Genomic DNA, 27,205 nt, shown 5'->3' with positions numbered 1-27,205 from the left:
ATTCTGTTGGCTAGAAGGTGCTAAGGAAGATGACACATTGTTACAAATTATTCCAACTGTCAGGCTAATAATTTTAATTAGGCAGGTTTTGTCTAGACACAGAGATGCCTTGTCAGGTGATGGGAACATTGTGTGGAAATTAGTCAGACATCTTAATTCTGTCATCCCTATGCAAACACTGTCTCTTGCAGATGCCAGAATAAAAGTGGTGTGAGCCCAGCTCAGCCATCCCAGCTAAGTGCATGCAAATATTCACAATGCCTGAGTAAAATCTTTTAAAATACCCTCAGAGTTTGAAACTGTAACAGATAACACACAGTTAGTTTGAGAACAAAGAGTAGCTTAGCTGCATGGTGTTTAAGCTATTATTTTCTCTTACCAGTTTTTAAGAAACTAAGACATGGAGACTGCCTTTTCACTACTGGAAGGCAGGTTCTGTGAATTCATAATAACAACATCTTAGAAGATTGTTCATTAGGCACCTGAAGGTAAGTAGGGTGCATCTCTAAAATTGCACAAGCATCTATTAACACAATAGCCTGTAAGTCCTCTCTGTAGGACTCACTGTGTTCTACCAATTGAATCATACATATCTTAAATACTCGCCTGCATGCTTACTTACCCAATAGCCCATGAGCCTGGTGATGTTCTGGTCCACTGGGTGAAGAACACATGCTTTAAACAGCTTCCAGTAGCTATTTATTCTTACATGCTCCAGGGAGATCCCACCTATCAAAGTTTCAAAGCAAACTTCGGGAATAAAATGAAAGTGGCCACATCACAACATCCCCTTTGTTAAAACAGGAGCTGTTATGGAGCCTGACAATGTTGTTACAAGGAGTATCTTACCTTTTCTTCCTATTCAGAGAAGGTCTGTAAAATCATTGCTATTATCAATATTAAGTTATAAGGCGCACCACTTGACCAGTCATGAAAAATGGTCAAAATAACTGATGTCCCAAACAAGTCATATGAGATTGCACTGTTAATCATAGTTTATAAGTGGACAAGTGAAGGCACTGGTGGTAGAGGGAGACAGTGGTAGTTCCAGCCCTGGAATTCAGGAGTGCCCTGGCCTTAAAATGCTGGTTAATACAACCCTCCTTCTGGCAGGGGGCAGGAGGAGTGACTTTCACACACTGCGTTGCGTTTTGATGTAATCAAAGCAGTGGGAAAAACAACCTCATTATGATGAGGGACTCATTAGATTACTCACAATCGGCAATGCTGGGGAGAAGTATAGAAGGCAGGCAGGGGTAGAAGAGTTGCACGTTTTCCTTGCAAATCCGGACTCATGGTTTCCCCAAGGCTGAATTTCCACAGCCTCCTCTCCACCTTTGCCTCACCACTATCTCAGGGATAAGACATGTGGCACTTCAGGATGGCAACTTAGGCATCCTTGTGCTGTGTTTTTGTTTAACATTGGGACCAACACACTCAGCTCTGCTCAGCCATAGAAGAGGATCAGGTTTGCTGCCTGTGGAAGGTAATCAGCTATTTCAGGTACTTTCAGGCAGCCTGTGTTACATTTCAGGTGAAAGTCTTTGGGATAGCTAGTTCCTGAGCTCCAGTATTTCTGTGTTGGAGCAGCATGGACAACCCAGCTTGTTTTCATGCCCTTCACTAATAATGCATGCCAGCAGTGGACTGTGGGATCCCCTGGGCAGGCCCATCGTAGATGATAGCCTATTTTCTGGGTTTGTACCTGCCTTTGAAGAACGTTTTTCTTTCAGGCTTGAAGAGGATAATACACAAGCCTTTCTGCATTCGGAAGAGAGTATTGGCCTTGATCCTCAGCTGCTGTAAGTTAGGGCAAGTGTCCCTTTTGATCTGGCTGCTGGTCAGAGGTGGGGGGTGATGTGTTTGTGTGGTACCACGCCGTAGCTGAAAAGGCACACCTGGACATGCAAAACATGTCTCCTGCACCAGGTTGCATGGCAGGTGATTTTGTTAGCACCCTCGAGAAAATCATCCTGTAATTTGAGGGAAACTTTAATTCCTGAAGCAGAGGTAGATCTCAGAGCCTGAGTAGCCATCCTAATACCTCTTCCTCTTGGGTAGACCAGTTCCTCACAAGCCAAAAAATGCTACCCCTAGAGATTTCCTAGAAGGTAATGTCAGGCTCCTGAACTTCTTCCATGCTGACTTGGTGGAAGAGCTGTAGGGGTTTTGCGGTTTAGCACAGGGTTACACGGCGAGGTTCCTTTCTTTGTCTATTGAGCTTACGGTTCTGTTAGCACTTGTTTTGTAACGCTCGTCACTTCCTCCAAAGGCAATGCACAGGCCACGGCGTTTTTCCATCTCCTAACCCCAGAGCTCTGGAGAATACTGCTGGGCCTCCTTGTAAGCACAAAACTTGGATAGAAAACAGTGAGCTACTAATTCAATGTTAAGTTAGTTAGAGAAAATAATTATCTAAGACCAAGACTTAGATATGTTGGCTCGTACACGCAGGCCCCGAAATGTCAGCAGTTGAAAGGCGGTTATTAAAGGTGGAAGAAAATGAATGAAACAGTATCAGAATACTAAAAAAACAAACAAACGCGAGCCAAAACCCAACAAAACCCCGTAACCGACTGCTGTGTCAGAGCCCGGCTGCTTTCCTCCGCGTGCCTGCAGCAGTGCCGGGTCCCTCCCGCCTGCAGAGGTCTCCCCGCTCCGCTGAGAAGCCGCGGGGCCCGGGGCGGCGGGCGGACGGACGGACGGACGGACGGCGTCCTGCGGGGGTGCGGCCGGGCTCTCCAGCGGGGCACGGCGGCGAGGCACTGGATGGTTTTGTTCACACAGCTTACGGGAGGGATTTGCAGTCCTATCTGTAGCATGTTTTCAGAAACTCACACACATACTTACCCATTTTCATGTATCTGTGGGCGTCTCCAATTCTCGTCCCAATTCTGACCAAATAGGAGTTGTTGTACGAAAGCTAGAATGGGTGATTCTCTTGTGACACAGAGAGAGAGGGACAAGCTCGTATTCATTTAAAAACTCACCCAGGCTTCCCAAGAACTAAACCCCATTTTTTTTCAGAACTAACCTGAAGAACTTTCTCCCCTTCAGCTGCATGTCTTTGCTTTACTGCTCCTTTGCAAATCATCTGTATGGCTTATTATTTCAGCAGTCACATACTGTGGGATGTTTTAAATTCCTTATTTACAGGATTTGTCTCTTAGCAAAACAAAAGTATCCTTTTAAATGTCTCCCTTATTTTCAGCTTCCAACTTGTTAACGCAGGCTTTGGAGCTGCCTCCTTGGGGACACGCTGACCGTGAATGGTGTCAAGTTGCATTACGTCTTCCAGGGTCAGGGGCTTCTCTGCTCCATCTGAAGTGGGCAAAAAAATCCACGGACCGTATTTTTGCTCTCATCATACCGCCAGCTCTGGTCCATTTCTACTCTCATTGCACTGCCAACTCTTTGTTTAATTCACTCTTTGTTTAATTCACTCTTTGTTTAATTCACTCTTTGTTTAATTCACTCTTCCTTTTTCAGCATTACAGATTTCTAACTTTCTCTCACTCCCACAAACTTGTATTGTTTTTCCTCAGTTGTTTCAGTCTGATTTTCCTAAACCAAATCTCATTTTATTATCATCACGTGTTTCTTATCTCTCTCAATCTCTTTGTACAGCTGTTCTGCTCGCACTCCTCCCAAATCAGCATCCACTACAGAAGGCATTAACTTGCTTCTTGCTCCTCCTGCTAGGGTAGTGATGCAGATTCAACCACCACAATAAAGGGCCCCTGAGCAGATATATGTGGTTGGACTGGAAAATTCTCATGACAGATTTGCAAGAACGAGTGCCTGGTAGGGGGGAGCCATCTCCTGGGCCAGCCCCTGCCTGCTTATGCCTCTCTGGTACCAAAGATTTGTAACTGGTTGGCTCTAAGTCTCGCTCACCCCTGGGACTGGAGAAAAGTTGCTCTTCTGGCCCCAATGCCAAAAAGCAGCGCAGAGGCACCGCAGGACAACTGCCAGAGACAGCAGGTGGCTTTTTATGCCTCAAAGAAAGGTGTGATACCATGGCCAGGAAGTAGAGAAGGATATTTATTTATCTGCCTCTTCGTCATGGCATGCAGAAGAAATGGCGTATCTGCATCTCAGTTAGGTTAATGTGGCTGAGCGAGGAAGGGCAGTATTACTGGGGGAGCACGAGCTACCCTTTCAACTCTGCGGCTAGCCAAAGCTCTTAAGGAGAACACAGCAAGGGCTGTTTCTGCAACAGTGACTGAAGTCATTAAGTGAAAAGTTGAAGAAAAAAATTATGAGTATACCTCCTAGAAATATCTCTTTGCTAATTCCATTCAGATCAGCACTTACAGATCATACAAAAGCATGTGTACTGCTTTGAAAAAATGTTACCCCTTATGTTATCTAAGTCATAATCCTGCAGATGGCTGCAGTGGTGTTTAGAGGACATGGAGACTGACTTCTGCTATTAATGGCTGAATGTATTTAACAATACTCTGCTTAAGAGTATAATGATGCTCTTATTTATAGGTCTTTACTGCAGAGGTCTTTGAAGGGCAGTTTTGTATAGCAAGAATTATTTAAAAGGCTATTTATCTTTGCTGGTGCTGGCTGTGTTGGCTAACCAAACAGAAAATACACAGACATGGTTCCCAGTGAGAAGTGGCCAGGGACAAAGGACTACCACTCACCAAGTGGCACAGGGCAAAGGAACAAAGCACCGGTGACTAAAGTGATAGAGGGCAAAAAAAAGGTCCATCAAGCTTGTCTCCCGTGCCTCCTGCCACCCTCTTTAAGGCCCCAGCCGAAGTGCTCACAGCAGGTACCAACTGCCTGAAGGCTCCCATTTTCCCTGATGATCTTATTCATAAGATCTCTTCAGGGATCATGCATGGGGTGGGTGCGTGGGTGTGAGGAAACATGCTTATCTTTTTCTTTTAGCAGGAAAAGCTGAAAGTGCATGTCATTAAGGAAGCAGAGCACTTACAACAGAGGTTTTGAGGCACTGAATTAATTAATTACCTGTAATAAAAAAACACCTGGTATACTGACCAATGTATGCATACAGCCATAAGGTAGTACTACTTCTAGCATGATTTACTCATGTGCTTTGTTCCCATTGCCTAAAAACCTGGCAGGAAAACAGATGTGCCATTTTACAAATTACTTTAAGAAGTTGTTACAATCATCTGGGGGGGGGGGGGGGGGGAAGTTGTTATAGTATTTCCTGCATAGTGTCTTATACAGAGGTTCCCAAATATTCTTGCAGGTAGCATGCAGTTCTGCAGCTCCTTAACAGCACTTTGCTGTCCAGTGGTACTTGTTGAGAAGAAATGAGGTACTGGTATGTTGGGTGATGTCATACCAACCAAACAGGAGGTGGAACAACTGATGGAAAAAGACAGCAACTAGGTAGCTCAGCTCTAACCAGACACTTCTGTTGAGCATATGCATGCACAGAGGCACAACAGCCAAAGTGAAGTGAAACAGGCAGGAATTTTTTAATTGACTTCCCTAGGCATTGCATTACGCTGTGAGCAGTGAAGGCTAATAATTTCACAATTCCCAACTGAAATACGAAACAAACCTGAATCTGGGTACACCTTTCCTCTAATCTCATGGTGGCCATTTCTAAGAGTGTTTGATGCAAAATCCTCCTTGCATGTTTTCCAGCATGGCTCCTTGACCTCCTACCTCTGTCCCTTGTCGTACGTCAGGCTCTCAGAGGCAGGCCCAAGCATCCCCATGTGAACTGAACATCTGAAAGCCTCTCTTTTTTTGCAAGGAAATGCTTGTAATTAAGCTTTCATTCAGTGGACCTGGATGCAGGCACAAGAGCAGGAAAGGATGCAGTTTACAAACCCATATGCAGACACAGAGCCCAGCGAAGAGCGCTGCTCGCAGCTGCAGTAAGAGCATGAATGCTGTTTCGGCCAGCTCTGCTGCTGCCTTTCAAAGGCAGGAGGATGTCTGTAGCCTTTGGGCCGCTTCCATCTCAGCAAACACAGCCAGTCCTGTGTGTCAGGGATTGACGCCAAGGCTTGCATTATTCACACCATGGCTGAACTGGACCCAGTGCAGCCAGACTTCTCAGCCAAAAGTACGAGACACCAGGAGAAAGAGACATAAAAGCTATTTCTAGAATAACTTGAGTTCTTCCAGCTGTATCAAGAAGATAAAAACTCTGAAACTACATCTTGCAAAAATGTCTTCTTCAGTCATTGCATTTAGATCACTATTGTGTTGGCTGATTTCCATCATTTTAAAACTTGGTACCAGTAACCCTTGCCTCTTATCTCTTAGGGTGATTATAAGTGGCAGCTTCACTTAATGTATGACAGTATAACTGGAAAAAGACAGTGACGTGTTTTACAGTCTTGAAAAAGTGCCAGAACTTTTATATATTCACTGACAGTCAAGAGTTCAAAGGTGATGACAACATCATGCTCGGATATACTGAGAGTCAATCATCATCTGATCGGAACTGAAAAACAAATGCCAGGGAGAGTGTGTAGGGGGAGCTCAGTTCAGAGCTGGTATGCATGGTAAACCCCTTAATCCCAGCACCTGTGATAAATTCTATCCAGCATTAGCAGGTGGAATTAAACTTGGCTTGCAGAGGGCATCGGTGGATACAAACGCTTTTGGGAACCTCTTAACTATTTCCTGGGGAAGGGCCTGACTTCCACAGCATGAACTGCTTCAGGTGTCAACATTTTGGAGGCAGGAGGGCCATCCAAGAGAACAAAATGCTAAGGGAAGTTAATTGTTCTTTCTCCTTTTTTTTCCTTTTCTTTTCTTTTTTTTTTCCCCAACTGCTCAATCCATTTAGTCTCCCCTAGTAGGATTTAAGACCAGAAATGACATTTGCTGACGTTGGTAAAATAGTCAGTTTATTTTGTACTTTTCACCTATATCATATCCACCAACACATCCAAAGTTTCGGTTGCTTTTGGCAATCTTCCTGACATGGCATACCACAATGGCCTACTTCACCATACAGCTAAAACTGGGTGCATTTTGCTTTACAAGGCATTTTTATCCAAGACAAGGAGCTTTCAGGAAGAAACTGAACATTGCACAGAAATGCTGAGACCACAGCTTCATCTAACATTTTCTAAAGCTCTAGGAGGCCAATTCTGAGTTAAAAAAACATGTAGACGTGGCACTGCGGGACATGGTTTAGTGGGAATGGTGGTGTTGGATTGATGGTTGGACTTGATGATCTTACAGGTCTTTTCCAACCTTAATGATTGTGATTCTGTGAACCCTTTTGCTTACCAGGAAAATGGCACCTAAATAAATCCAGGAACTCTTGAGTTGCATAACCTGACTCTTGCATGCTGTTGGAAGGGTCAGATTGCTCCCCAGACTTCTGCCAGTCAAGGCCATTAGAAAGCAATACAATCACTTAGAAAATTTTAACCCATAATGTGTTGGTTTCTGGTATACCAGTTCTCCGGGGGGCGGGGGGAAGGGGAGGAGGGAGCATGGGGGGGGGACGAGAAGAAAAGGAAGGAATGTTTATTTCCACATTCCTTTCCTATGCTTTTTTCCAGGTAAAAAAAGAAGTATTGAAATGCATTTGATGACTCTCCTGTGTCATTTGTCACTACACCACTGCACCAGTTTTTTTAAACCCTTCTATGATAATTGCACGCCCAGGAGTCCCACTGATTTCTGGAAAGAGAGACAGGGAACTGTGCCAACCCAGAAAATAACAGTCATGGCCCCTTGCTCTGAAAAGCTAAATTCACAGGTGTTTTAAGTTTGGGTTTTTTTTAGCCTCAGGCTACAGTATGTACAAATACATATGTGTGCAAATGAAGCACAGTAGCAAGGTAGTAGTGCAGCAACAAAGACCATTGTTTAAAAAACTATTTTTGGGGCAAAGATCTACTGGACATGTTACTAATTAATAGATCTCCTGCAGCAATACAGTGACACTACTGAAGAGGACATTATCAGATTGCTTAGCATACTCTTTAACAAAGTCAGACTTTGGAGTGTAATCTACAGGCTTTAAAACTGCTGTCACAGAATCATAGAATATCTCAAGTTGGACAGGACCCATAAGGCTCATCAAGTACAACTCCCTGCTCCTCGCAGGACTACCTAAAATCACTGTCATGAGATACAAGCCAGAGTTAAAAGTATGATTACTAACTTCCTTAAGAAAGCTCAACTATACTGTTTTTGGTCAAACCAGTGCTAAATAAAAATTATGTTCATGGTAAAACTGAAAGTAGAAACCTGTCCCTGGTCCAAATTCTGTCTGGGCAATATGATGTCTCTCCACTAGACAAGAATTTAATCTATTAGATACAGGCAAGCATGTATAAGTAAGTGAACTGGATTTGCTGTAAAATTAGAACAAGTTCTGGAGAGAGATCAAAGCAGTCATCCTTTTTCTCCACTTCATCAGCTTGGTTTGTTTAACTCCAGCACCGCGTGTGTTTTAAACTCATAAAGACAAGAACAGATTATCTTGACTTTGCTTTCCAGACAGTTGTTCGAACTGTGGCAAGAGGTGGCAGATCAACAGATCAAAAAAGAAACAAGTCACTCTTGCCATGCCCAAGGCAGGGAGATCCAACTCCACTAGTTCTGCTGAACGAGAAACCCACCCAGCGCCTAAGTGAACGAGGAATTTATTGGCAAGCCTGCGCTGGTGTCATGCACTGCGTGTGACCAAGTCTCAGGTCCTCGGGTGGAGGTACATGTGGGGCACAGCTCAGCTCCCTGCTACACAGGACAGCCTGCACCCACTGTCTCTGACTGAGTGTGTTTGGCAAAGCGACGGACATTTTTTTCTGTTCAATTTTTTACAGCTGCTGCTGTCAGTCTGGTGTCAAGAGGGAAGACCTTATTTTCACAGTAATTTGGCAAGTAGGTGACATACCTCTTTAAATAGCAGGTAGGACCCAGACAGCATCCACACAGTATTAGATGCTAAGTGAAGAGTGAGAAGAAAAGTTAGCCAGAGGGGTACAATAGTAAAAACTGACTGACCTCAAGGTGGGGGGGACCGTGTTTGGGACTGCTATGCTAAGACATGTCCCCCCACAGCAGACAGACTTCACCTGCCCTTTGCCCAGGGGACACTCCCAAGCTGGGGTACCAGCCTGGCACTGGTATCACGCAGTACCTGCAGAGCTGGACCAAACCAGCTCTGACAGAGCTCACAGAAACTTCATGCAGTCCAAGCCACCAAGTCCATGTAGGCCAAGTGGGATGAGGATGGCTTCAGGGGGTCACTATTTCAAAGGGACAATGTAGGAAAAGCTGTTTGATAAGGACTTAGGGAAGGAAGGAGGAAGGACACAGAAGAACAGAAGTGTATAGGTCCCTCGAAGGAAGGAATTGAGGTGTGTTTCTCTGTCTCATCAGGTAGGTTTGAACTGACAAGGATACGGAGGCACTAGCTTAGGACTTGCTCCAATGTCATCTAAAAAGCATCCCCTTCACCAAGCTTCCAGGATTGTTTGGAAGGTAAAGCTCAAAGGCTTTTATTTCAGTTGGTAGTTATTTTGCAGTCCAAGCAAACCGCCTGAACATCCTTCGGTGCCTCCCCATGATGCTTCACATGGCCGAGAGAGGCCACTTCTCTCCCAAACAGCAAAGGGTCCAACCTTCGCAGCAAGTGCAAGACCAGCGAAGGCAGATCGTCTTGGGCAAAGCTTTCTACTCTGCCAGTCAGCTGGAAAAAGCTAGTTTGGGCACTGATGCTGTTTGCATCAGCAGCCCCCAAGGGTTGAGCTATCCAGTCCTCCCTGCCTTGACTTACCGATCTACCCTGTTCCGCTGCTGCAATTTGCAGCATTTCTGGATGACGACAAATCACATGTAAAACAGGAGAGGAGTAAAACAGCATAATGAAATTTTATTCTGAAAATACGGCAAGAGTCTAAGGCACTTCAAACATTTCAATACACATGACTAAAGTGAATGTGACAAGGTAATAGCATTCCATAAATATGCACCGAGAACTACACTCAATTCCATTCAAGGGGAATATACAGCTGGTACCTCTAATTTTACTCTCCAATAAACATGTATGGAGCTTATAGACTGACACAGTTAATAAAAAATATGGTAACAGGACATGTAATTCTTCATGTAGTTTTTAATTATTAAGGAATATAAAATGTTGACAATACTGTGCGAGTTAATTTTATAGATACTAGTATCTTTCATATAAAAAGTTATACATTATCCCCAATTAGCAACAACTTATTTAGTGAACTTCAGACCTGACGAGAGGCTTTATCCCCAATACCTACCCACTCACCCACCAGCTCAAGATCCATGGAGCTGACTAGATAAGCAACTGCAACTTCTGAATTTCAAAGTCACTGAAAACATCAAAATCATGTTGGAATGAAATTTATGAAAAGGTTACTGTGATAAAGTCTAGGCACAGTAAATATGTTTTAGAACGATTAAAAACAAGCCACCAGGACACCCCTGCATAGATAGCTTTAGAAATCTTAGGCTGCACATAACATAGGAAAGGATAATCTATAGCAAAGAAAAACAGGATTTATGCCAGTGTACGGAAGGACGAGTAGGTGAGCAAAAGAACAGCTCTGGCTAAAGTTCTCAGCTGTGCACTACTGAACTATATGCTTGCTTCAAGTTTACAGTCTTCTATCTTTAGCACTAGATCTCTGCTTTCACTTTGCTGGTGAGTTCAGGCACAAGACAATTACATTCAGTATCTGTCTCAGTAAAACAGTAACATTTAGCAGCTTAAAGATGGCATAGAGATTTTTACAGATATTCATGCACTATTACTCAAACGTGGCTCTGTGGGTGGGACCAGGAGATGTCTTTCGGCTAAGCCTAGGAGTGCCCTAGAAAAGAGGAAAGAACAATTAATCAAAGGGAAATTATTCCAGCCAGCTGAATGAGAACACAGCACTCACAAGCACTGTGTTCAATCCCTTGCCTTTAATTGCACAGATTAATTTTTTTTTTTTTTTCATTTTAGGAAGAATAGTGCCAGCTATCATACAGCCTACTAACTGAGAGTGCATCTTGTTTAAACAGTGCAACGTTTAGCAGCAGTTTATCAGGAGGGTGAGTCCGGGCTCAGAGAGCAGGTGGCTATTTGCCAGAACACCTAGGACAGCTGTGATTCCAGAAACAGCCACGTTTTAGTGACCAGGTCAATAATTAGCATTACAATGATGCAACAGCACCTCTGCACACTAGCCAGTCAGTGACGCTTGCTAGTGAGCTATCTGTACCCCCAGATAAAAGGGAGGAGGAGGAGGTATCCTTCAGCCAGGGTTTAGCCTTCTGCAGTCAACCTGTATTTAAAAATGTACATTCCACTTACCAGCATAAAAATTATCCTGTGAATAAACTCAAATTTCATGTGCTGTACTGCTGTACAGCTGCTGGGGGGTTAATTTTTTGTTTATGTTTTACTATTACCTTCAGGAGCAGCAAGTTAAAACATAAACTGCAGGAGGTTATGTACTAACCGGTGACTGGGTTTTGGAAAAGTTGACATGGGCATAAAGGAGAACCGCTATGTCCTTATGTCCAGCTTCCAGGGCTATTGAAAGTGCTGTGCTGCCATCCTGAGAGAGGAAAGGAAGAAATAAGAGAGTTAGTGCTTGTGTGCATTAACAGATCTCTTAAAAGCCCCATCAGCCCACAGGGAAAGGAAGTTGTGAAGTGGAGGCCCTACTGCTCTGACAGACAGTTGGGTTAATTTAGAGTCTTGTTTAATTTCTTTTATTACAATTAAGTGACAATAAGCCTTGCACTGCTGTTTTATGAGGCAGTCCAATTGTCAGAGGCCTCATAATTTCTCTCAACAAGGAGTCTCGATTATTGCTGAGGAAGAATGAGCACGCCATTATCACAATAACGTTACATGTAGTGCTGTGTAAGACCAGTGATTTCAGAAGATTGGGCTGTCTGAGAGAAACTACAATGTCAGCGAGGAGTGGAAGAGAAGATAAGATAAGGGAGGGATAAATGATAATCAAATATCAAGATAATTGCTGCGTTACAATGATAATTGTTGTGTTATAGCTCCCATTAACACTAACAGCAATTGCATTCATAATTCCAAATGCTCCTTGATGGAAGTCTAACTACAAACAAAGGGACTTTCCTGGTCAAATACTGTTCCCTCAGTTTCTCAGAAGACACTGCTTTCAGAAACCATAATTGCTGAGGCTGCTAGAAGCAAAGAGTGCTTTTGCTGAAAGGGTAATTTATTGACCCGCCGTGTCATTTAGGCCATGTTTGGTCCAGGAAGACGTAGATGTCAGACAACCTGTGATGTAAACCTCTGAGTTGTCAGAGGGACACACTTGTATGAAGCTGCCACATCCTCCACTCTGCCTTCCTTGCTTCCTCCCCTTCCTGAAATTGGTGCATCACATGGCTACAAGCCCCTGCTCTCCAATGGTGTTTAAATTACAAGGCAGGCAGCTACAACCTCGGCACAAATCTCACAGTGGCTTGCTGGCCCACTGCCTGGCTTTTGGCTCTTCTGCACATAAGTTTCCACAATAATGTCAGTACTTGAAATGTCCTCTCATAGGGACTGCCTCTTATTTTGGGTCTCTGAATGGAGCACGTTTTCCAGCCACTGCCATAGCACTGGTATTAGAGAGGTCGGCACCAGTTTAAGGGAACCGTAAACGCCTTTTCCAGCACAGGACATGATGGACACCATCCAAGTGGAAAGTCTTCTTATGAGACTATAGGGAATGATTATACATAAAGCTAATTGTCCTGAGCAGACAGGGAGCTAGAAGAGCTGTCCGCTACAGTGCAATATAATGCACTACAAATGCACAACAAATACTCCACAGTCAACACCAGGAAAAGCCAAGTTATTAAAGAGAGATGCTGAATCACTGTCAGAGTGGCACACATCAGTAGGATGAAGCTCAGCTTACTACTGATCATGCAGACTGGAAAAGCATCACTGTCACATTCAGAATAGCTAGGGAATGATAAAACTCATAATCTCAGAGCACAGACAAATCTGTTATAAAATGAATAAGCAGCAGACAAGCTGTGCTTGGGGAACAGTATCAAACTGCCTACAGGAATAGTTAAGTGTCATGTTGCCATAAAAAGTTTAATTATTGACTTGGTAATTAATAGTGCTAACAGCATCCAGGCTGCAGTAACCTAGACTGCCCCAAAAAGTGTTTGTTACACTGAGGCCTTCTTACGTTTTCCCCTCAGGCCAGCTGTTACACACCGCTGGCACAATCAGGCAACTAAGCCAGCTCCTGCAGCAGGTGAGTGAATGAATAGAAATTATGTCTCTGCCTCTCTGCAACAGCTTCAACAAATAACAACCCACTGCCCTCCCAAATTCCAAACCCAGGCTCCATTTCAGTGCTCAGTGGATGAAAGCAATAGGAAGAATGGAAATGTACCCAAGAAGTGATGTTGTTAACGCGAACACAGTACTGGCAACAAACCAGCTAAGTCAACATTTTCAAGCTTGAGAGGTCTACAGATCAAATTGTCTGCCTGACAGTGTAGGCTGCAATGATACTTGCAAACAAGAAATATGCAAGTGTCTCACTTAGCACTGAAGTCACAGCCTGAATCTGTTTATTGTCAGGACAATGTAGCTTCATGACTGAGACCAAACCTGTACTCTCAAAAGTCATGGTGCAGATACTGTGTGAACATCCTGTGAAGAGAACTGTAGGGCTGATTTTTGCCACACTCACAGAAAAGCAACACAGCAAGGCTGTTAAATCACCAGATAAAGTCCTAACTGAAAACTGGAAGACTCCTGGGAAAGGGAGAAGGAATGTGAGAAGGGAAGATGTTTTACCATGAGCTAACAAATGTTTTTTTCTGTTCTGGCCACTGCACACGTACAGCTAACCATAAAAATAGGTACTGGGTAGGTCTGTTAGAAAAGCAAAGATACTAGCCAAATAATCACAGCACTTGCTACCACTAAGCAGAGGATTCATGCATTTGGTACTTCGGCGCCGAGATTCTGTGATTCTGAGTCAGACATTCATGTAAGTAGACTGCAGCAGCTCTCCAGTGCATCAAAAAAAACTGAATTAGAAAAACATCCCAGAGTGGAGAAGCTATCTGATGAAGCACTATCTGGAAAGGCAACTCACATTGTCCTCCAGGGTGCCATTACACCCAGGCTGAGCCAGCAGAAGTTTGACAATCTCTACATGTCCGTGTTCACTAGCACACATCAGAGCTGTAGAGCCCTCATCATCCTGAATATTGACATCTGCACCACAGGCCAGTAAAGCTTTAACCATGTCTATCCGTCCGTGACTCACAGCTAGCATCAGTGCAGTCTGACCAGCCTGCATGGGAAGAAGAGGAAAAACCAAATAATTACACAGACAATCAGTGACAAAGCATGCACACTGTGCTGCTTCTGGGGGAAAATTTTATACAGCACTCTCAAGGCTCTGCTTGCCATTATTTAAATACCTTTTATGCACAATATATACCACATTCACATAGCTATTTATTAAATTAGTGGAAGATATTGGATCTATTTCCAGACATCTGGAGTTCCTTGGAAGGAACTAAATGGTGCAGAATTTGTAAATGTCTCCCAAAATTCAGTAACAGTTCTTAATATAATATTCAACCTTTGTTTTTAGAAAAGATCCAGACCTCAGGCTCAACTGTTCTTCCACGGCTCCTTGTTGTATACAGCAATCAAAAACATACACACAAACATCAAAGACTGCAGAGGGTGAGAGTGAATGAGTGCAAAAGCTGAACCGACGGAGCAGGGATGGGAGTGTGGAAGGAAAAAAAAAAGACACAGGAGTGTGAACGGTGTCTCGTGAACCATTTGACTGACCTGGCTGGCTTTAGCATTCACGTCCCCACAGCTGAACAGTTCCTCCACTATCCTCATGTCCTTCTCCGCTTCCACAGCTGCAAGCGCAGCAAGCATGATGGGGGTATAGCCGGCCTTGTTCTGATGATTTACATTACAGACATCTGCAGAGGGATGAGATAATTTCTTTGGAAAGCAGGAACCCAAAAAGCAGCAATTGTGCTAATGAACTGAATAAACTGTTAGTAGAGCAGCCTATAAAAAGAAAAGGCAGCAATTGCTCTCATAATGGAAGCAATTCAAGGAAAAGTGGAGAAGAAAAAAATAAACAGGGGTGCTCTTGAGCCTAAGAAAGAAAAGGATTCTCTTCTACTATGTGTGCAACAAGGGAGAGCAGGAAGCCATTTTAAATATCATCAGTTAGGGCTTTCTTTGTCCTTTTTTTTTCCTTTTGTAAAAGCAAGTGGTCTGAAATTTGACAGGACCATCAGGGTCATGGGTCCAAACCCTAGGAATACCATCAAGAGAGTCTTGAAGCTTCTCTCCTGAGGGGATCCACACTGCAAAACAAAAATGGCCCAGCACATGGTCAGTGGAAAAGCTGTTTCTCCTCAGCACAAACATTCTCCTGTAACTGGTGTTATTTTAAAGATCTGCAAGTGTATTTTGACATGTTTTGGAGCTGCACAAAAAACCCTTTCAATTAAAGGCTGTTTCCAGCTCTACAGAGTATTTGACTGTGAACAAAAGTACTCTGGGAACAAATACAGTCAAGTCCTCTGACTAGTGCCAGCAGCTGACAAGAGCTCTCCTTTTCGTTCAAGTCTAACCTCCAGCCTGACTCTGTTCCTAACATTCTGCAGAAATCCATCAGGGCTTATTAGTTTACCAGGCAGCAGGGCTTTCAGTGTGCTCATCATATTGGAAAGCAAGGACTCAGACTTTTTAATATAAACAGACTTGGGGTTAAATTGCACCACAGATATCTTAACAAGCAAAAATGTTTCAGGAAATTCTTAATATTTATTGCCAAAAGCTTCTTTTTCTTTTTTTTTTTAAGTGAAAAGAATATTGTAGAAGCAATACAAGTGCACATGTAAGAAAATGCACATTTTTTCATGTTCCACAGACCACCTGTGTTACCTTATAACCAGTAGCCCAACCTTACTTTCAGAAGTCACTTCTGGGAAGCCACTGAAGCCACAGAACATAACACTCTGCTACATGCGTTACTTCATAAGTAATGAATAATTATTGGAAGTGATGCTTTCCAATCCTGACTAGACTACTTCAGCAGAGGTGTGTTTTCTGAGATCACATTTTAGATCCTTTTCTATATGGCTGTTGAGTGGAGCTGTTTTCCTGTTTGTCCTCTTGGTAACACTGCACAGTGATACAGAGGAGTCTCTTGTCTCATCTACTCTTCTCACTAAATACACAGAGTTCTTGGACCAAGAATCTGCCTGTGATATAACCACATTGCAAAGTTGACTGTAGTGACAGTTCAGACATGGTCCAGAAGAAGACTGTCGAAACCTGAAGGAATTTGCTTGTTCGCAAGTATTTTCCAAGTGCTGGCACGTGCAGTATGTGCTCCCCCATACCTGGCACTAGTCACGGTTGTTGGATTTTACAGTTAAAACCTGCTGTGTTCATAGGAATACACCAGTCCTGACTTCCAGCAACAGATGAGCATGCTCATGCTATCTTGCGATACTCAGGGAAGCGGAGGGGCAGTTTTCTCCCACCGCCATGCTGCAGAGCCAGCCTGCTGCATTTCACCATGCTCCTGACATTCCCTGCATTCCCCTGCCATGACTCACTCTTCCCAACAGGCTGCCTTCAAACCTTCAAACAGGACCAGATATTTCAAAGCGCTTGCTTTCCTGCTGAGGAAGTCTTTGCATGTGTGACAGATGTGCTGGGTTATCAAAGCTGAGATTTGTATCATTAATATCCTTGTTTATCTGATGTTACCCGTGTTGATTTATAAATATTGCTAGGCTTAGTTAAGCTTCACAATGAACTGTGACACATTTTATAACTAGTTTAGAGAAAGACACATCAGTCAGGGAGCAAAAGTAGGCTTAAAGAGATCACATCCTGCCTGGGACCAGCTCCAAGGTGTGACACCTTCTGCTGGCTGCCCTCTGGTTTAGCGCGTGTGAGGAGCACGTGCTCTGGAATCTCCCCTCTGCCACTACCCTCTCTGCATGTGTGTTGCAAGGGGATCGAGAGAAGGAACCAACAACAAAAGCAAATAAATTAAGCATCATCACTTTGCTCATGGATCAGGGAAATGCTCCTGTATGGCAGAATGCCATATTGCTCCAGTTTCTCAGGAAAGCAGCATAGACATGCCAAGGTGGTGGCCAGAAAAAGCTTCTGTACTGCTCTAGTAAAATAAAGCTAGACTAGTTTGAGTGTTTAACATGGATGTTTATACCTGAATGCATGTTCCTCCACCAGCACCCTACCTTTGGCTCAGCGGCAGCTGCACTGCCTCCAGAGAAAACTGCTGGAGGCTGGTGCTGCTGAAGTTGGACTGCAGTCCAAGAGTCAGGGATCTCCCCATCTGTCCCAAACACTGGTCAACTCTGTATACAGTTTGCATGTTTTTGTAACTTCTTCAAGAGCCAGCACCATCACCTCCAAAGCTAGCACTAGAAACAAGGATTCTAGACTACCCAAAGGAGCCACCATGTAACTATTAACAGTTAAAACCGCTGCTGGAGGAAGCCCAAACTTGACCTCTTGCTCATCATGAATTCCACCCATGACGATTTAAAAAAACCAAAAATAATTAAAGAAAATATGCAAACAAGTCAACCTACTTGCATCCAGAAGAAGCTTTACAATTTCAAAGTTAGAATGTGAGACGCTGTAATGCAGAGCCGTGTTTCCGTTTCCATCCGCCATATTGATGATATGTCTGAGGACAGCAGGAGAAATCGCTTCAAAAGCAGTTATGTAGTCTCCAACCATTTCAGGGACAGCTGACTTCTGACTTGAGACACGAAACCACTCGTGCTGGATGGTATTTAAACAAAACCTCTGCCAAAACCAAGACAGAAAAATTTACATATGGGCAATCTATTTAAAGGATTTTCCATCCCACAAGTCAGCAATGCAGGAGGTCAGGCCTTTTTTAGTCAAATGTGGGAAGAAAGTATTCAGCTTACAAACAAGATGTACGGACTGAAACTTGCCCTCTGACTAAATCCCTCTTTAAAACACCAATTGTTTACCTCCTTTCATTTCACCTAATTTTCAGGAATGGTTCACCTCTGAGGGCACAGAATTTTAGGATGAGATTATCCCCAGAATCAATGAGTATCAAATACTGGTGAACAGAAAAAGGACTTGGAGTAACCACTTCCATGAAATACTTAAATAAGTTTATAAATCACTGATGAACCCACGATGAAGAGCAGTGGGAATGCACATTTCTTGGGGACTTAAAACAACAGCATGCTAAGTCAATTAGGCCCAATCCTGAGGCACGAATTATCAAATGCACAAAGTATAGGACAACTGGCTGGACAGCAGTTCTGCAGGAGAAGAGCTGGGCATTACAGAGGATCACAAGCTGAACCTGAGGCAACAACATCACACTGTAATGAAAAAGGCAAATACTGTTTGGGGTGAACAGACAGATTTATAGCTTGCACGGCAAGTGATGCAATCCCTGCTCTCTGTCTAGCACTGTGAAGGCAAAAGCTGGACTACCTTGTCTGATCCAACCACTGAATGACCAGAAAGATTCAGTTGAAATGGTTTCAAAGGTGAGCAGCATGAACAATTAGAAGTCAAGGAAATCTGACCCACGGGACAGACAGGAAGGACTGGAAATGCTCTGCTGAAAGAACAGCTGGGGAAAGGAACACTGTTAACATTTTCACAGTGCAAAAGGCTGCAGCAGTGAGAAAAGAAAGAACCTGTTCTTCACCTGCAGGATGGCTGGCTGTAGTAGTAAGGGATTTCAGCAGCAATGGGAAGATGCAGGTTAGACATTCAGGATAAACTCCTATCGGTATGGACTGAGGGTGTAGGGGTAGGAGACTCTTAGGCTAGATAACTGTCTGTTGGGAACAACGTAGGTAGAGCACATCCAGCTGTGAGCCAAGGGGGCTCCTACAGTCACGGACAGCTCTGACTTTCTGAGACAGTTTCTCTAACCTGGAAGGACCACCATGTCCTTCTTCTCTTCTCATAAACCCCACCTGCAAGGTGGCCAGTAAGTTCAGGACAATTTTGCAGAGAAGACACTCAGTACGCTTCTCTAGCCTCTAGGTAAAACACAGAGGACCTGTACCAGTAGCTCTAGAGGAGGTCCATGTCTGGTAAAGGGACAATACTCTACACACATCAGTACTACATACACATATCTACAGAATATTCTACATCAGTATTACTAGAATAAAAACTTACAAGGTCCAACCATTTGAGTTAAGAGACCACATGTACTGTGAACATACAGAGTTGAAACACAAAAGTAGTCAAAAAGTGACACAATATAAATAGTTCTTTCATTTTAGGCACTACTGAGTGCAAAATACCACTAAGAAAATATTTTTACAGTCGCAGTATCACACGCATTATTAAGTAAATGGTACACTTCCCTTATTCAAGTAATCCATCACATCCCAAAAGGTGCAGTCTGCAGCTCCTTCTGGCATAAACAGCAGCTACAAGAGCTGAGTATGTTGGAAGAGGCTGGGACAATTCATTTGGAACCCTAGCTGTAGTGAAGTTTACCCTTTTTGGACAAGAGTTCTTTTATCAGCAGACAGTCAAGAGAACAAGAGCTGATTAGTCTGCAGTTTCCAGCTACAAAGCACCACTTGTGCTGGCAAACATTTTAAGCACAAGAAAGAAACATGTAAATTCAAATTATAGTTCCAAAGCAGAGATTATCAGTTGGTTATACCATTTTTGACGCTTTCAACTCCAACTGGGCCTGAAGCATTTGTTGTTTGAATGCCTAAACTACTCCTGAAGGACTGACACAGGATTAAAAACTACCCATCACAACTGTATTAAACAACCTTTCAAAACATTCCCTGGCCCACAAATGTCAGAACTGGATACAGACAGTATTTCTGTCTGCGTCTTACAGACAATATTGTTGTCTTTAAGAAGCTGCAAATCACAGAATCACTAGGGTTAGAAAAGACCTGTAAGATCAAGTCCAACCATCAACCCAACACCACCATGCCCACTAAAACATGTCCCACAATGCCTCGTCCACACGTTCCTTGAACACCTCCAGTGATGGTGACTCCACCACTTCCCTGGGCAGCTTATTCCAGTGTTTCACCACTCTCTCAGTAAAGAAATTTTTCCTAATGTCCAGCCTGAACCTCCCCTGGCACAACTTGAGGCCATTTCCTCTTGTACTGTCACTAGTCAGATGCTGTGCCATAGAGGAGACTGGCACTGGATTGTTGCCTTTGACATCACCGCACAACTGTAACAAATGCAAAATTCAATTTTCTATCACTAAGCAGTGCTCCTTTGCTTTCAGATTGACCTCACAAAGTAGCATAGGCAATTCCTGTATGAGGCATATAGACAATTACTATATGAAGCAAATACAACCTTATTTCTTGAGACTGAGACTAACAATGAATCCTCCTTACTCCCTGCTGCACTGATAAAAGCTACCAGTGCAGTAAGCAAGACAGAAACAGTATCCCTGTGCTTAGAGCACATGCAGTTTCAGAACAGACTCTGAGCTTTTATCACGGGAAGAAACAGGCTCCTCAGCCCGTGCAGTCTCTTAATGTGAGGCCTGAAAACTGCCCACAGCAGTGCTAAAGCAACACTCACAAAAATAACACTGGAATGCACAGATGTGTCGAAACTGTGTTACTATTTTTACGTGTGTGCCTTGGGATGACACCACCCCAGCACACAAAGCACAAATACATTCTCTGGTCAAAAGTCTCCTGATAGGAAAAGCACTTTGTGACTTCTTCCAGGGAAGATGAAATCCTCTTCTGCCTAGCCACTGCGGTGCTGGTCCTGCAAAACCAGAAGTTATCCCTCCCTAAAGTTTTTCTGTTGCAGCTCAGAGAGAATTTTGCCTGCATTGCTTACCACGTCTTTGTTGGTCAATGCCTTGGGATCATCAATGTTGTTTCTCAGCAGGTGACAGGCAGAAAGCATCTTTTCACTTAGTTCGTATCTGAGGGAGACAGTAGAACACATGGCACATTTCAATCTTTCTCTTGATGTTTCTGCGTAGAAACATTTACCTTTCTGAAAATTGTGTGGAAATGAATGTTTCCAGGCAAGCCATCAGCTGCTGCAATGCAGAAGCTGCTCTGGCAGCTCTTCTCCGTGGGGACTCCCTCCACGGCAAGCAGAGCTGCTGGCGGGGCTGCAGACCTCCACGAGGAGGGAAAATGTGTTTCCCAGATGTACGCAGGAGGAGCAGCGGGAATGGAGAGCAGGTGACTCATCACTTCTGTGCTTTAGACTTGGCAACCTTTCTAGTGGTAATTCTCACCTACTGCTGTATGACTGCAGAGCATGTATTATATACTCCGTGCTTTGATTACTTGATTAACAAGAGGAAACGCTGATAATTGTGATGGAAACAGAATTAACCGGTGGGAAAGGGCACAGGAGGCACCATCTCCCATTCACGTTTTCACTTCTGTCCCCTTTCCATCAAAAATTTCAAAACTCAGGGAACAGCTGAAAATAAGAAGGCCCATGCCCGTACCGCATGGCACACCAGGCTGTGGCCAACCATCTCTGCCTACAACCTGCCACAGAGGATAATGGCAATTTTCCAGGAAAATTCTCCCAAAAAGTGGAGAGGCTAACACACTCATGTGTGTAAGGCAGGCATTTTAGCCCTCCAGGGTTACAAGCCAGCTGCTGGTGCTTCCAGAGTAATGAAATGCTCCACCATCACACGGACCATGCTCGGTCCCACGTGGCCATGAGCCCTGCCTCTTCCCCTTGAAGGGCACTACCAGGGCAGTCAGCTTGTAAGGAACATGCTCCTCAAGTACACGTGGCTATCTAAGCTGTCCTGCTGCTCCCCTTCACCATCACCTCTTGCTAGGGTAAATACAAGTTAGAAAGATCCTTTGAGAAACTGCCCATCTTTTTGTGAGACCTGTAAAATAACAGGCTACAGTACTGTATAAATAAAGCTCAGGACACTTTAAAAGTCACAGCTCCAAGGCCTACGAATAGCCCTTAATTAGGAATTTCTGCATCTCTTTTATTCAGCAGTTGATAATTACAGGTAAGTTTAATGCTAAGTTATATCTCCAGTGAAACATGACATTAGTTTTGTCTTAGCTCTTTTACTGTTATTATTCCACTTAGATAATTTTCCAAGCTAGCACACTTGTAAACATCTGCCAAACGCAGTGTCTATAAAATATCCCTTTAATATCTATGTTTATACTTCCTTTTGTCCATTCAGTAATCAAGAATCAGTAAAAACTCACCACACACTGCTTTCCATGTACCAAAAAAAAAAAAAAAAAGCCTTGCCTGTCAAATGCTACCTTACACAGCTCATTACCAGCAATCTGAAAAGTAACTTAGACATGAAATGCTTAACAAGTGCATGACGGCAGTCTTTTAAGTACATGATAGCATATGATCCATGTGAAGTACATGATCTCAGGGTTGGACGACCACCTTGCTGCTGTACCACATTGTCTTACCGAGCAGCACCAGCCACCGTTGAGATGCTGTGGAAGGTGCAATGCACTCCTGGTAGGCCACTAACCTGGTGTGCATGGTTCAAGACTCATTTGCTTGCTTAATTACTGTTCTACAGCCCAGGTTGTTAACAAGGCATTGCCGGCTCCCAAACAAATGCCGTCTGTGACCTGGTAGAGCCTCTGCCAGGGGGGAGCCGCCTGGGTCTCACCCTAAATGGACCATTTAAAGCTACTGGGGTCAGCTGCTGGGAAGGACACCCTCCGAGACCTTCTCCTTGCTCACACATGGTCATTTTGCAACAAAACCACCTCCGGTTACCTGCTCGAGGAGGAGGGAAGCAGGCAGCAGTCGAGCGGTGATGGGGGCTGATGCTTTCTCCACCAGCACAGGCACAGCCCACAGCTCACACCGTGCAACAGGGCAGTGCTAACCTCCTCAGAGGTGCTCGGGAGAGGGTGAGCCGCCTACCTCTCTCTGATTTCCACCTCCTCGGCCTCGCACTCCGGGAGGGGGCTGTCCTCTGCTCCGATGACAGAGACCTCCGAGGTATGGGGCACGGGCTGCCCCTCCTCTGTGTGCCTGCCATGGGGGTACTCATGGCCCTCACCCTCCTCCTCCGAATCCGAGGAGGAGCTCTCCTCAGAGCTGGAGTCGTCACTGGACGTCGTCTCGTACCTGGGGGGAGAACGGGCAGGGGTGCTTGCTCAGTGCCATTCAGCAGCGGTCAGTACCTGCCTGTGCTGGTGGAAGTTGAAAAATGTCTTGTTTTCTACTCAGAGACCTTTTCTATTCACGGAACTCAGTGTCACTGCCAACTGACACTGTGGGTCTTATGTCTACAGTGTGTAACAAAGGAAGAACAACCTTGTCTAAACAGAAGTCTTAACTCTGTCAGACCTTGCCTTAGCCCCAAAATGAAATTACTTTGTTCAGAGTAAATTGTGTTGTTGTCTTACTAGGCAGATACAAGCAGAGAAGGTAACAAACCTATCTAAAGACAACAGACACAATTTTAACATTTTTTCCTGTGACAATCCAAAACATTTTGATATTTTAGGTGAAATGTAAGTGATTTGGACAATTATAATGCTGACTCTAATGAACTGTCTTATCTCACCAACCTCAACAGCTGACGAATTAATGTACTAAGCCTATTCTTCTAATGTACAACAGTGATTTATGAGTGATAACATTCCCCCACTATAAGTAATAATACTATTAGCCAATATGTATGAAATGAACTAATTGCGATATGTAGGCTGCATACTGCACCAGGCATTTGTACTAAAGAAAAACTAATCTGAGGAAAGGGCTAGAAAAGCTATATAAAAACAATTTGGTGAAACCATTTTAAATTTCTTTGCAACATTCTGCAAGGGTAAGTAACATTTTAAAAGAAGATAATTTTCCATAGTGTTTTCTGTATTTGTGTAGCAAAGTTTCTGTTTTTACCTAGCGCAAAGCCAGAAAAGTTAATTCTTAGGCAATGCCATCTCTTGCTGTATTGTACAATAACACAATACTGCACTTGTCAGCTGCCAAATACGTATTAAAGTTTTCCTTACTACAATACTGCCTGAGAAATGTTCCCATGGCTCTTTGAGTTTGTTTCATTTTCCTGTGTTAAATTTGGCAACAATTTAATCTACAGGCACTTGAGACTGATGCCACTTACAACTTGCACGCACAGAAGGTTCACAGACATTAAGATGAGCTCAGCTGTTTCATTCTTCCCTCCGACCCTTAAGCTCAGCAGATGCACCTCAGCCTGAAGGACAGGCCAAAGCTATGCACAAGCTCCTGCGTTCCTCCTTTCCTTCCCTTCCCACTGCGAAAGTGCTACAGTGACAGATTTTTTTGGAAAAAGGTCTCTTACCCGCCATTAATGCCGACAAACTGCAGGTTCTTCTTGGTGTTGCTCAAATCCTTTTTCCCATCCCTTTTCTTCATGATAGATTTGAGCGTGTTTTCATTACTAGTACATACTGTTGAAAAGGGAGACAAAGCACACATATCAGTACAAATCTGTAGCCGGCTTTGACTGCAGCAGCTTTACACAATTTTTCAAAACAAAAAACAAGCTTTCTGTTTAATTCACCAACTGAAGCTGGGCTTTCTAATATTTTTATACATACAGTCATGGTATGAGATGCACACTGCAAATATAGAAGAACACTTCCAAAAATAACTCTGGAAACAGAAAACTAGTTTAGCCTAACTTTCCCATCTTCCAACACGCTGCCACTCTTTATGATGCTTTAGAAAACTTTAAGAAAAGACTTTTTTTTTTTCCTTTGCTACTAGTGAAAGACTTCTAACATTGAAATGGGTTACTCTGCTCTGTTAAGAAGATCTCAATTCTTGGTGTCAGATGACAGCAGCTCATTGCCAGAACTAACGCATTAGTACAGACAGAACATTCAACAATAACCTATTCAACAGGGTGGGGAGGTTCAATCAAGGCTGTTTCTTTAGCTTTTAGTATTCACTGAAACAACTTTTAAACCAATCTCTAAGCATAAGACAGGTAAAACAGTAATATAAATCTAATTTAAAAAAAAAAAATTCTTAACCCTTTCTCTCTCAGTACATTTTTCTTATGAAGACACTAAATGGCATTTCACTGATGTGCTACAATCTGCCATTTAAAAACTAACCCCTGTCTGCAGACACAGGGTCTCACACTGTGACACTCCCCGTAGCCGCAGCCTTCCCTGCTTTTGCAGTTCTAAGACTCCTGAAAACCTCTTTTAACTGTATTTCATATTTGAACTCCATCAGCACAATGAAAGGTGAATGTCAGCCAGTTATTACCATAGAGGCCAGAGGCAAGCTGGTCATCTGTCAGATTAATTGGAGCGAGAGTTTTGTCCTGAGAAGAAAAGGACTTCCTTCCCCGAATGGCTTCCACCAGGGGAGTCTTCCTCTCCTCCTGAGCAGGCACAATGTCCTGCTCCAATTTCAGCGTTCGCAAATTTGAAGTTAAGTGGGCGTTTGCAAGCTGGCCGTGAGGGATGTACTCCAAAGTAGCACCTGCCAGAGAAGACAGTAGGCATCACAGAGTCAGACCAAAACATTTCCGTCAACACTGTGATCAACAGGGGGAAAAAACCCAAACTGGAAAAAAAAAGGGCAACACTTGTGCTCTACAATACTCTTTTCTGAGGATCCAATAGGAAAAGGGTGTGATCGCTTTCAGAAAATACAATAAAAAAAAAAAATCTGTGAGTTTTTCTTTCCATGAAAACACACAATACAAAGAAAAACTATAAAGATATTTGCTTTAAAACGGATGAAAGGAGTGCTCCTTCCTTTTCCTTCTCTTTCGGTACGCCCAGTGACCCTAGCTCCTGCCACCCTGGCTCAGGGCAGACTCGCTGAGCTGCTCCTCAGTGACATGCCTGAAGAGCATATTCATGGAGTCTGCAGATTCCTTCTGCAAGAGCAGTGCCCCTTTAATCTTACTTTTTTTTAAGAAATGGCGTTTTCCATAAAAGCAGAAGCTTTTCAGGAAACTTTCCTTTTTGCCAGCATTCCGCTAATTCTGAAAGTTATATGCTTTATCCAGTTACTGAGACAACTGCAATAAATTCCCACCCACCGCATTTCTTTCTACTTTTTTTTCTTTTCAGGATTGTACTGAGCTAGTAGTTGTATTCAAACAAAATTCCAAATGTTTGGGTTATACTTTTTTTTTCTGATTTGCTAGCATCCACTCTTTTTTTCCCTTTGTCTGTTTAAAAGGCAGCGCTAATTACACACAGACTTTTACAGCTTCCCCTGGAGTTCCTCCAGCTGTGCTATTATGATTGCTCTACAAAGCTGCACAAATGCTTTTGTTTGTGGAACATACTGATTTTTTAAACACACATTCTTCCTTAAGTAATCTTGCTAGCATTTCAAGGAAAAAAAATATAGTGTTTAATTTACTTTAAACACTATCACTTCTTTCTTTCAAAGCTTGCGTCAACCGCTTCTGCCTCCACAGTTTTTTTTCCTTTGTATTTATCAAGAATTAAGCCACAGCCTCCTCATTTAATAGATGAGTGGCACTGCACATGAGACTAACATATTGTAGTAATGTAAATTCCAAACATTCACTTTTAGAAATACAGCTGACATCTTTATTGCTCTTGCTAGACTGCCTTTCCCCCTTCTTGCTTCACCTCAGTTCTGTTTTTTTTTCTCCCTACAACAGGATATAATGAAGCTGATTTTTCCAAACTTCCCAGCAGCTTCCTTCTCTTTGCTCCCATTCCCACCTAGGTCTCCAAGTTCCCAGCCAAGTCTCGCCCCACATGCATTTCCAAGGCGCCTGCTCCAGCACCAAGACCTGCTGCCCATTTCCACCATTGCTTGTAGCTTCTCCAAGCTACAGAGCGAAGCCGCCTGCCGGGAAAGGCACACGGCAGGCTACTGACAGACATGTCACTACAGCTATAGCCAAAAAACTTCTGCCCCCTCGGGGAAGCGCAGGGTGAAGGCAGCAGCCACCCCACTGCCCCCTGTGCAGGAGCAACCCCTCTGGAGACGCGCCTGCATGCTTGGGACGATGGAGTGCCGAGCCAAAACCAGTAATTTTTAAACTCTCTTAGCTGAAGAACAAGGAAACCGCCTCTCCCTCTGCTTGCTTGGAGCGGAGACAGCTACAGTTAGAGAGTACCGAACGGAGTAGCCGCTTCCAGCCGCAGCGGGTGGTGGCCGCCTCGGCTG

The 27,205-nt window shown here is 43.6% G+C and overlaps 1 protein-coding gene across 5 annotated transcripts in view; it reads right to left on the bottom strand.

Moving 5' to 3' along the window:
• Positions 1 to 9,840: 9,840 nt before the first annotated feature.
• Positions 9,841 to 27,205, bottom strand: part of KANK1 (KN motif and ankyrin repeat domains 1) — a 37,692-nt gene continuing 20,327 nt past the window's right edge. For 3 of the 5 annotated variants that reach the window (XM_059833581.1, XM_059833582.1, XM_059833580.1), the window contains exons 3-11: positions 25,307 to 25,525; positions 24,369 to 24,477; positions 22,961 to 23,167; positions 20,897 to 20,984; positions 17,629 to 17,848; positions 14,816 to 14,958; positions 14,103 to 14,303; positions 11,460 to 11,558; positions 9,841 to 10,823 (exon numbers count right to left, since the gene is read on the bottom strand). In XM_059833581.1, the coding sequence (XP_059689564.1) occupies positions 10,761 to 10,823; positions 11,460 to 11,558; positions 14,103 to 14,303; positions 14,816 to 14,958; positions 17,629 to 17,848; positions 20,897 to 20,984; positions 22,961 to 23,167; positions 24,369 to 24,477; positions 25,307 to 25,525 (1,349 nt within the window). In that variant the 3' untranslated portion in view covers positions 9,841 to 10,760. Of the gene's footprint in view, positions 10,824 to 11,459; positions 11,559 to 14,102; positions 14,304 to 14,815; positions 14,959 to 17,628; positions 17,849 to 20,896; positions 20,985 to 22,960; positions 23,168 to 24,368; positions 24,478 to 25,306; positions 25,526 to 27,096; positions 27,114 to 27,205 lie in introns of all 5 variants that reach the window. The other 2 variants (XM_059833584.1, XM_059833585.1) reach the window with 2 other exon arrangements.

Source organism: Gavia stellata, chromosome Z (assembly GCF_030936135.1).
Source record: "Gavia stellata isolate bGavSte3 chromosome Z, bGavSte3.hap2, whole genome shotgun sequence".
Classification (NCBI taxonomy): Eukaryota; Metazoa; Chordata; class Aves; order Gaviiformes; family Gaviidae; genus Gavia; species Gavia stellata.
The sequence above is the reverse complement of the archived record's forward strand: the minus strand, read 5'-3'. Positions and strand labels throughout refer to the sequence as shown.